Below are 11396 nucleotides of genomic sequence, written 5' to 3'. Positions count from 1 at the left end.
TATATAAAAAAGCAATGCCTACATATGTGTCGACATGACAGACAGTTGTTTGCATGGGAGGATTCTTTAAAATGGTTAGTTATGCAGAACGCCGCAGCCAGGCCTCCGACACAAAAACTTCGGGTTTCCACATAGAACTCCACTGTAGATGCAAATACACTGGATTTTTGTTTATTTCAGATGCTATTAAAATAATCATTTCACGAATGTCTCTGGGTTTTTATGTCCTATTTGCTGTTTGATTGTTGTATCATTGTATTGTGAATCGCTGTGATGTTTATATCTTGAAGGTGCCATAAAAATAAAGGTTTACTCATTTAAACCTGTGCATGTGTGGAATGAAAAAAAAGCTGTGTTCAGAATATTAATTCTATAAAATTATATCATATGTTTATTAACCTGGACAGATTTCAAATGTCATCCAAAAAATAAAATAGCAACGGAAACAGAAAGCTCTTCAGAAAATCCACACACAGTCGCTTATCAACCAAACACGAATAATTACATTATGATTACAATCATTTCACACTGTTTCTTTTTTATTTTTCATTTGCCTTTAAAAATTTTGAAAAGAAAAAATTGATTCATTGCACTTTCATCACCGTTGAATCAATAAAATTGAAAACATTTGGTAGTTGGACGTTTTCATCTGACATTTACAAGACTTTTTCTCCCCCCCGCTGTTCTGCTAAAGCAAGTCTAAGACGATGCCTCGTAGCTCGGGCGCAAACAGCCGTTCTGTGAGCGGAACGGTGAGCGGTGGTTTACAACCGGCTGGTTTTAGTGTCCACAATGACTTTTAACTGTCCTTATCTCAACATAAATAATGTGCCTGTAAACGTTAATCATCTACACGCTGGTAATGAGACATGTTCAACAGCCATAAAGAGTTATTTTCAGTCCGTTTTTTTTTTTTTTTTAAAGATTCCTCTGAAAAATAACCCGCTGGAATTGTTTTTGAAAGCAGAGAGGATGGACACAAAGCAACAACTAAGAGGGAAAAAAAAATTACAATAAAATTATTTAATAGCTCTAAAATTAGGTTATTGCATCCTTATCTTTTAGCGTTCCACTTGAATGTCTTTGCATTGATGTCCTCTGTTTAGTGTAATGTTTCTCCAAAAACATTGCTCATTAGGATATAGGTAGTTGATGTTGGATGTATTGAGGAGATAGAGTTTGCTGGACGGACATCAGTCCAAGTTCTTAGCTCTTCTTAAGTTGTTTATAAGTTTGCTGCAGATTGTGTTTTGCAAGTCTTACTACAATCCACTCCTGGTTTGCCATTTACAGCCAGTGTTTCCAATAAAAATCCAAGATTACTTGGTCGTAGGTAGTTGTTTCTTTTTTTTTTTTTTTTTTTGCATTCTGCCCGTTTTGATCCATATTACAACAGTTTTCCCACAGCTTCGGAGTCAATGGAAGTTGCTTCGGGATGAGGAGGATTGTCCTTTCAGTGACGTTGGAGTTAGCCGGTGAGCTAGTCCTGCTGTCTGGGGATGCTCATGCTTGAGACAGAGCACACCAGGAATTCTGCGGAGCCATTGACGTCGGGGTAAAAGGATAATCCTCGTATTTAATGTCCACGTGTCCGGATGCCGTACTGTCTAGCTGAGAGGCGGTCTGCAGAAAGGAAGGAGACAAAAGCTTCATTAGCTAAAAAAGCTACTCTTACTAGATATTTAACAAAAAACATCTTAGGAGAGACATTACACTATAGCTTGCACGCAGCTAAAATATTCTATTTGTGTCCTTTTCTTTGTATCTAACTAAAACTTTTATGTTAATGTATAATATTTGAATTAAAAAATGATTGTCCCCAGTTGTCCCTTGTGTTCCCTGATCAGTCCCTGTGTATTTAACCCCAGCTGTGTGTGTCTCTTGTTCCCTGCTGGATCCTTGTCGTGGTTATTTCATTTGTTCCTGTGTTGTGCTGTTCCAGTGCTACCAGTGTCTCAGTTCCTTGCCTCATTTGCTCACCTGTGCTGCCTGGACTCCTGCACACCTTTTTGGTCACCATTAAAAATTTTTTTTTTTCATCACAACCTGGGTCCAACCGCATCCATCCTCACCACAAATCGACCCATATTCACGACACCAATAGATAGTCAGCTACATTAATTGTTTTTTTTTTTCTTTCTTTTTTATTATTAAAATAGAGGACCACCGCCTATTTGGGGTTTAGTATTTAAGAATATTCTTTTTGGAATGGAACTCTGGATTTATTGAATGTTGAAATTGTTACATTCATTGCTGTAGTGGTTTCCACTGTGTGCACTGATGCATAACAAGGTATATTTGGTGTGTAAACTATTAAGAGTTGCAGTTATAAGCATTTTTAAAAGCGGTAAAAGCAATTGTGAATTTTAACTATGGTCCCTAAGCCCAACAAATACTGGGGAGGTCAGTGAATATTCCTCAGCCAAATTCTGTAAGGAGTGATAAACGTCTCGTTGTTAAAAGTTATCAGTTTTTTTTTCTCCATCATAAAAATTCTCTAAGTCAAATGATTTAGTATCGCTTGTATTCTCCATCCTGTATGGAGTGTCAGAAGAATGTGATGGGAGGAAGGGTTACCTGAGAGCCAGATGTGATGGTCTGCCCTGCGTAGGGCGACGGGGCCATGCTGGGTTCACTTTTAATGGTGGAGGCGTGTTCGGAGACCGACAGGGAGGATGGGGAGCTAGTGTCAGAGGTGATGGAGCCTAAAAACAAAACAGGAAAATCATTCACGCTCGTTATGTTGTGTCCATTTTTTAATGCTCTTCTTTTTCTGTCCTCAAGACTGCTTATGATTTGACCAATCCGATTCCTGTGCGTGGGGCCCGACCTGTGGACGCTTTAGTCTTCGGTATCTTGGGTTTACGCTTCCTTGTCTGAATGCTTTCTTTCTTCATGGCCAGAGGTCTGGGCACCTGGAGGGAGTACAGCAACACATGAGCTGGGCTTCCCTCCCAAAACCCAGCACAACAGGAGCCACAGAGTGTGTTATGTCAACTCACAAAAGCCCTTCTCCCACACATCACAGCGACCTCCATGCCCCCTGTGAGACTCTATCTTCGCCGACGCAGCGAGTTCATTAAAGGCGTGTTGGTGTTGGTGTGACCTACCCCATGCAGCTTCATGTAGAGGCCGCAGGCGTTACAGACGGGCTCTCCCTCAGCGTTGCGTCGCCATAACGTGGTGGTGCTGGTGTGGCAGTTGGTGCAACACAGGCCGGCCCGGCGGGACGTGGTCTGCTGCAGCACACACACACACACACCCACACCCACACAAAAAAGGCTCAAACAGAGGACGGCATGCTTCACACTCTCCTCTCTAACAATAATTTGTCCCAAAAACATGAATAACTTCTTTTTTATTTTTTCTAGCACTGAGTTCAAAAAGCTGCAGGGCTGCAAAGAGCCTTGTCTAAAAACGACACACATCAAGGACAAGGTCAGCGTAGGACAAATAAAAACAGGGAGAGAGAGAAATGCCCACAGTGGCAGCTCAGAACCACATCTGCTGTGAGAAGGAGGAGAGTTCCTGGGAAATAAAACAGAGCCGTGAAGATTTGGCTGGCACCCAAAAAAACACGCTGGACATCATTTACAAAACCATGAACATTCCAATTAGCATTTTATAACCGCTTCATCAACATTTAGCAATTGGCAAGTTCATATTAAAATGACATGAGGAGTAAATTATGGGGGGTGTTATGAAAATACAGCTGGTAAAAATGTCTGAAGCTTATACGGAAAATAATTAGAGGGAAAAGAAAGAATTTTGACTTTAAAAGAAAAAAAAAACTTATGTGGACAAAAGAATAATCAATTTCTGAGATTAGAGTAAGGAATGTTTTCTTCCGGTGCCTGTAAATCATCTTTCATAGATTTCAGCTATTTCATCGTACACATTCTGAAAACAACTGGTAAGAAGATGCTTTTTGATTAAGATGTTCATAGATTATTTCTCATCGATTAGTTGATTCTTGTTCTTTTTCAATTAGTTAACGCACAAATAGAAAACACATTTGGAGGATTAACTGCTAACAGGATAAATGACAATTTACGATTTATCCTGATTTGATCATTTTGATTGTGTCCTTAAATTGTATTTTGTTTTTCTCTTGAATTGTCCAAAAAAAGATATTCATAAAAGTTCACTTTCTGGCCCAAATATGTTATTTCCTAGCTTGATTGCTAGGAAATTACTGTAGCTATCTATCTTTCAATATAATATTATGGAAGATAGATGCAATATAATATTGCAAGCTCTCTCTCTCTCTCTCTCTCTCTCTCTCTCTATATATATATATATATATACACTGCTCAAAAAAATAAAGGGAACACTTAAACAGGTGTTTAACACTTAAAGTGTTCCCTTTATTTTTTTGAGCAGTATATATACAGTATATACCTCTTTATATATCCACCCCTTCTGTGGGGTTATTCATGCTCAGAAACAACAACAACAACAACAACAACAATAATAATAATAATAATAATAATAATAATAGTTTTATTCACTTCTTGATATTCTTCCCATTGTAACTTTTTTTAATGACCGGTTCCTTCTGGCAGTCTTACCAGCCGTTTCTGGGGCTTGATGAGCGGCCTGTTGATGCCGTTCATCTTGTGGTAGAGGCCGCAGGCGTTGCACAGGTAGTGACCGGTGCCGTCTCTGCGCCACAGCGGCGTGGACACGGAGCCGCAGTTCACGCACTCTCTGCCCTCTGCGGGCATGTCGTCCATCAGCTCTGACGGAAGAAAGGAAGGAGACATCCGTCAGATAACAAAGGTGCTCCCTGATGCTCAAAGGATCAGTTCTAAAATCACAATATTCCCATCTAAGTTCGACATTGAAAACAAATAAGAGCGTGGACGGCATATAGGGTCACCGGTTCCAGGCCAGTGCGTGACGAATAACCCGCGGAGGAATGTAACCCCACGCTCTTTCTCCTCCGCGCCGCGTGATGCGGAGATCAAACTGCTCTACCAGTGAGTCGGGAGAGACAGAAGAATGGGGGTGAAGGTGGGGGGAGCTATCGGGGGGAAGGTTATCAGGAGGATCCAGGATTCGCCCATCATCCATCACGGCTCTGACAGAGGACGGACTCCGGCCTCTAGCCGGCCGAGTTCCTTCTTCGAGCCGCAGATAGAGCGGGCTTTAAGTCCGGGCTGGGCCGCTCTCTACTCCTCCCTTGTTCAGCTGGTGGAGTTGGTTCATAGTTAAGTTGTTGAGAAAGAGGCATCATGCGCTGAGGATTGCGTAGCAATGCATACCAATAAGCATGGAAAATAATAAGGGCGACTGACTGTTTGGTAATGTATTGGGCCTTAAACAACAGGTCTGCGTGACTGTTGCTGCTCAATGCAGTGGACCCGGGTTCGATTCCCAGCCATGGATCGTCTCCTGGATGTCTGGCTCTTTCCTGTAAGAACACTGAGAACGGAGGCCGCAGAAACCGGTTTTTGTTTTCTTTTTTTTTTTAAAAAGCAAAAAAGCAAAAAAAAAAGCTGGATTATAAGCATAAAAATATATTTAAACAGCTCTGGAAAAAATTAAGCGACCCCTTAAAATGATCAGTTTCTCTGATTTTACTTTTCATAGGCATACGTTTGAGTAAAATGAACATTGTTCATTTTATTCTATGACATGTCTAAGATATGCCAGGCAAAAATGTAGCATTTATTTCCAGAGAATGAGAAATGGTCAAAATAACAACAACAACAAAAAGACACAGTGCTTTCAGAGCTCAAATAACGCAAAGAAAACGAGTTCATACTCATTTAGAAAAAAACAATACTAATGTTTGAACTCAGGAAGAGTTCAGAAATCAACGTTTGGTGGAAAAGCGGTGAGGTTTTGAGTGGGATTCAGTGCAGTAGTCTCTTACATTTTTTCCAGAGCTGTATATTTCTTATAACTTAAACAATTTTATGTACCAATTTATTTATTTTTTTTGTCAGTAATCTTTTCCTTAACGCCTATTTTGAGGGACTCCTTCTTGAAACTGTCTTACAGATTGATTGTTTGATTTATTTAGCACAAAATTATTTTGTGACTTTAAAACTATGAGGAAACAAGCATTAACTTATTAACTAAAATATCTGCTTTTCTCAAAAATAAAAACAGTGTAGATGTATTTTAAAGAGAGGAATAATTCCTATCTCCAATTTATTTTGGAAAGGAGGGAGAGTGTGAACTCTAAAGTTACATTCATTCCAAACAAACAAAGAAAACCACAGCACAGGGCCTTGCTGAAAGCGACGCTGTCGGCCTGCTGAAGGTAACTTCCATCTGCAGATTCAGCCAAAGCGACACATTTGAACTGTGAACACATTTAAAAATGACACCAGTTCAGTTTTGCTGCTTCATCCTGACAGAAGCTTTTTTAGTTCCTGTTGTTTCTTTGTAACACAGAAGGACAAACCGCATGAGCAGAGCGATCTCAACAATAAGTTAGACTCAAATTGCATCAAATAAATTCTGTCAAAAAAATAAAAATAGCTGCCAGCTGTTTTTTTTTTTTTTGGATTGGAAAGATTCTAATAGTTCAAGTTACCAGTATGGAAACTGTAAGGAGTGTGTCTTGAAAGTGAAACGTGTTTTAATTTTAAGTGGCCTGTGTTTGAGCTTCATGTAGTTACAGTGTTGAAATTACAAAGAAAATGTAGAATCAACTCACAATATAAAGAAATCTCAGGTAGAGAAACTCAAACATGTCCACTTTGCCCTAATTAAAGTTAAATCCATTTGAAATTTATAAATCATTCTGCAGCATCTCTGCCACTTTAACCTTTTGAGTTGCATCCGTCTCGTTCTGAGAGATGATAATATTCCCAGAATAAACATGCTGCCCTTATAGCTGCTCTTTAATTAACCAGAGAGGAAAATGAGATTGAGCTCAAGAGGATCTCCTCCCTCCTCCCCCACCCAAACCTCCACTCTTCTCCCTGCAAGGTGGAGAGGCTGAGGCGGACCAAGGTGAGAAGAACTGCGCCAAACTCTCAGCAGCTCAGCGTTCACTGGTGTGTATTGAACCTTCGCTCTGAGGTTCTGGGATTAAATTAACACGTTAATTGATCGCTTTGGGAGAGCATCTGCTTCGGAGAATGTGGATTGTCTCGACCTGACGAGGCATTGTTCAGTGGAGGCGCTCTGATTGGGGCTGTTTCTGGGCCTCTGATCGAATCTCGGAGCGCGTTACACGAGCGTCATGCAGCCGCAGGGCTCTCCGTCACCTCCTGTAATAAATAACCCGGCGAGGCCCGATAAGAGCATTCTTAAAGAGACAGTCGCTCGTATAGTTAACAGAAGCTTCTTAGAGAATTGAGATGGAAGAAAAAAAAAAAAGTTGGATTCAAAAATTCGAACTAAAACAATAAGAGAAGCTTTGATATGTCGAAATAATAATAATAAAAAAATTATATATAGGCTACCCGGAAAATTAAAGTTAGTGTTTTTCCTCCCCGAATTAAATAGAATGAAATTAAAATCTTTGCAAACTAGACTCGATGTAAATCTTTTAAACTTCCGGAACATAACTCGACTCAGATTCGGTTCGACACTCACCCAGACTGGACCTCCGTCCGCCCAGAGCTCCCTGCCGGCCCTGCAGACTGATCACCCCGCTCTCGAAGGGCCCCGGCGTCCAGGAGGACGTGGCAATCTCCGGGCTCATGTAAGCGTACGGGCTGGAGTAGGACCCCCCCACGGAGCGCACCAGCGCCCCTCCGTACTGGCTCTGGTAGCCGCCGTCCCGCCCGGGGTTGGTGCTGACCGGCGGGCTGTGCGAGTAGGAGAAGCCGTGCGGAGGGTGAGGGCTGCTGGGGGCGAAGGAGGAGCCGTCCGCGGCGCACTGAGCCCAGCCGTGGTGCCCGGCCAGGCCGTGGGACTGGTGGGTCGACTCGCAGGTCTGCAGGTAAGGCAGGGTGGGCAGCATGGCCGGGACCCTGGTGGTGGGGACGTACACCGGGGAGCTGGCCGAGGGGTGGATGTAGTTCCCGGTGTCGTGGGGGTACGGGGACTGGTTGGAGGTCAGGGCCAGGCTTTGGTACATTCTGAGACTTTTAGCCTTAATACGAATCGAAGGAAGACAGATGGAGATCCGACTGTCCCCTAACCGGAGAACGTTCCTTTCCTTTTGAACCAGCGGCTCTTCAACAAACTTCTACAGATTCTCCCAACCCACTCTGGCAAAAGAAAGCAACCAGAAAAAAAACAACACATTTTTAATTCTTAACAAACACCAATACGGACCATATTCGTATTAACACAGGACTTCTTCCACTGAAACAGATCATCAGTGACAACAGCACAAGAAAGATTTTTTTGGATTCAATGCTTAAAAACCCCCCAACTGTTTCACTTTATCTCAAAACTAGACACCAGTACTTTAATTTAAGAAGGCTTTTAAAAGGCACCTAAATTAGTCGAATTACAATCGAATTGAAAATGATCCACTTATTCAATTAAATTAATCAAATTGTACCGATTAAGATCGTGACATGGTTTTCCAACATGCTAAAAAGGAAACTGAAAATAACACATTGGTTTGTGATTAAGTCATAAAACCTTGAAGAAAGTGACATGGTAACGTTTCCCGTTCCAAGATGTGCTGCTTCTGCTGCCTCGGGTTCAGCTAAAGATATTCAACTTGAATAAAACTGCACAAAACAGAACAAAAACGTCTCTACCGCAGGGCCAATGTCAGAGTCCTGCTGAACGCTGCGCAAAAATAACTGAGGGAGACCTGACCGAATCAACACTTTCAGTTCACTTCTGACAAAAATGTTAAGGATTAAATATAATGACAGATGTTAAATTTGTTTGAATATACGACACATATTAATGTCTAACATTCACGGGTGTTCAGAGTTCCTTTTTATAGTGCATGCACTAGTTTTCTTGAAATTGGAAAATTGTCCATAAACGAGTATATATTTCTCTTGTTTTGTTTAAAAATTTCAATTATAGAAATATTTTTTTTTCTCTTTTCGTAATTTTACAACAACTGAAAATAGAATGTATTTATATGTTAATTTTTTATACTATTTTGCCAGGCCAGATAGGCCGATATTACTTCTCACATGCCTTCGATTTTATTTTATTTTTTTGGATTATTCGAAGCGCACAAAAGAAACAAAGACGCATTAGAATATTAATGATCAACAATCATCGATATGCATCAGTCATATTTTACTCTCATCGCCCTCGCTTGACGTGAAACGGATTAAAACGACATTAAGCGCCGCTGCTATCTGTCGAGGCGCAGATAGAGCGCAGGTCCTCCGGCCTCTTTACATCCCGACCCGAGCGGAAACCGAATCGCAGATCGGTCCACATTTATCTTTTCCCCGATTGCAGATTATTTTTTTTCCTTCTAAGAATAGAAACTCAAATCGCATAAAAAAAAAAAAGTTGATAATGGCTCCTGCTTCTCTCCGTTCCCAGGCCTCTCGGAGTAATTATCTCACCAGATAAGGACGGTCCGGTGATAAAGCGGTCCGGTTTCCCCCCTCAGCAGAGACCCGGCCTCAACAGAGGAGCTCAGCCGGGCAAACCTTGACCGCCCCGCACAGACACGGAGTCTTCCCCCAGCTCTGAGCGTTTGTGCGTAAAAAAAAAAAAGAAAAAAGAAAGAAAAGTTGGAGATGATGGAACCGAGGTTGCAGCTGTTGGGTGATTCTTCGCGTCCCCCCCCCCGCCCGCCCCCTTCTTGTTTGGATCCGCTGATCGCTGCAGCGCGTCTCTTCCTCTCGGTGTATCCCCAGATAGCTGCTGCCGCTGATAAGTTTTGTTATGGGTGTGCGCCTCTGCGCTCTCCTACTGGAACATTTGTACTGGGGAGGAAAAAAAAAAAAAAAGAAACACGTGACGCAAGCCGCCGCTCCGAGGTAGGCCAAGGTGGGGAGGAGAGGAAAAGGTAAAGGGGGAGGTTCATTCTGCAGCGGAGGGCCCAACGCTCCGTAGTATGGGCGTCGAATAAGGGGCCCCCGCTTTCACCAGCGTCCTGGGTTAGCTGTTCAAGCGCTTCATTCTGAAGACATTCTAATGTTTTTTAATTATAGATTTTGTTAAAGGGATTTTCTTCAACCTCTACAAACCGGCTCAGAACCTAGAACAGAGCCCGGTTCTAGGTTTGTGAAATTGAATTGGTTCTATCGCTGGAAAGTAAAAGTTCTACTTCCTGTTTTTTTTTTTTTTTAAATATATCTATATGTGGAGATAACTGTGAACTGGTTGTCTTTAAGGGCAAAACAGAGCGATAAGACGCCTGAACAATAACTAACCTCACGCAGAACAATCCAGCACGAAACAGATATGAGCGGAGAACAGAAGGAGAAACATGACGTCACCGGATAAAACGGAATTTATGACATTAAAACATATGCACCTGTTGTATATGTTGTTTTATAATAATAATAATAATAATAATAATAATAATAATAATAATAATAATATAAAAAGCATAATAATAATAAGTATTATGATTTTTAGCTTATTATTATTTTTTAGCTTATTATTATTATTTTTATATTATTATTTATTTATTTATTATTATTATTATTATTAGCTGCGTCTTGTCTACAATTTAACATCTTCAGAACAAAACCCAACGGTGATTTAATCCGGAAAAACAAGTTAGGAATGTGTAATAATAATAATAATAATAATAATAGAGACAGTTTCATTACAACAAAATATTCCAGGTCTATCTCCAGTATGAACAGTCCAGTGTATTTTCAAGGCCCTCTCCTCTCCTCTCCTCTCCTCTCCTCTCCTCTCCTCTCCTCTCCTCTCCTCTCCTCTCCTCTCCTCTCCTCTCCTCTCCTCTCCTCTCCTCTCCTCTCCTCTCCTCTCCTCTCCTCTCCTCTCCTCTCCTCTCCTCTCCTCTCCTCTCCTCTCCTCGTCCTGTCCGGAGAGCATTAATTAATTGACGCCTCCTGTCTGCCGCTTTATTACATCTGTTTGTTTCTTCTCCTCTTCTGACAGCCGGACGTCTGGCGGCGACGCCAGGAGTCTTTCACCGCTGAGACTATTGGTTGAAAATGAAGCGTTTTAATTATCGCACCGCGGCAAAACACCGGAGCAGACGGGCCGGAACATTCATTCGTCTGTATGTAGCCATATATATACAGGCATATGTAAAATTGTCATTTATTGATCAGCGGGAAAACTCATTTGTGAACATAAAATGTCCAAAAACACCATAAACATCAAACAGATTACCGGAAGGGAAGGTAAAATTAAATAAAATGGAAACCAGAAAATCTGGGAAATCTTTAAAGAATATGTTCTTTTGTACAAAGTTACATGTGAAAAAGTGTTTTTATAAATATTGCACCAAATGGTGATAGAATTTCAGTACAGACAGACAGACAGAGTCAACATTGATTTTCCCATCA

The 11396-nt window shown here is 41.3% G+C and overlaps 1 protein-coding gene across 2 annotated transcripts; it reads right to left on the bottom strand.

Annotated features, from left to right (window-relative positions):
• Nucleotides 1-355: 355 nt before the first annotated feature.
• Nucleotides 356-9678, bottom strand: gata5 (GATA binding protein 5). 2 transcript variants are annotated; one of them, XM_032560088.1, is made up of 7 exons: nt 9465-9678; nt 7561-8180; nt 4572-4741; nt 3111-3239; nt 2831-2915; nt 2578-2705; nt 356-1623 (listed from the first exon to the last, which is right to left on the bottom strand). In XM_032560088.1, exons 2-7 carry the CDS (start codon nt 8045-8047, stop codon nt 1504-1506), a joined length of 1119 nt encoding a protein of 372 aa, XP_032415979.1. In that variant the 5' UTR covers nt 8048-8180; nt 9465-9678; the 3' UTR covers nt 356-1503. The 2 variants fall into 2 exon arrangements, with proteins under 2 accessions (XP_032415979.1, XP_032415990.1); XM_032560099.1 differs by having other exon boundaries at nt 3111-3236.
• Nucleotides 9679-11396: the final 1718 nt, after the last annotated feature.

Source organism: Xiphophorus hellerii, chromosome 1, assembly GCF_003331165.1.
Source record: "Xiphophorus hellerii strain 12219 chromosome 1, Xiphophorus_hellerii-4.1, whole genome shotgun sequence".
NCBI classification, from domain to species: domain Eukaryota; kingdom Metazoa; phylum Chordata; class Actinopteri; order Cyprinodontiformes; family Poeciliidae; genus Xiphophorus; species Xiphophorus hellerii.
This window is presented reverse-complemented; position numbering and strand designations above follow the sequence as displayed.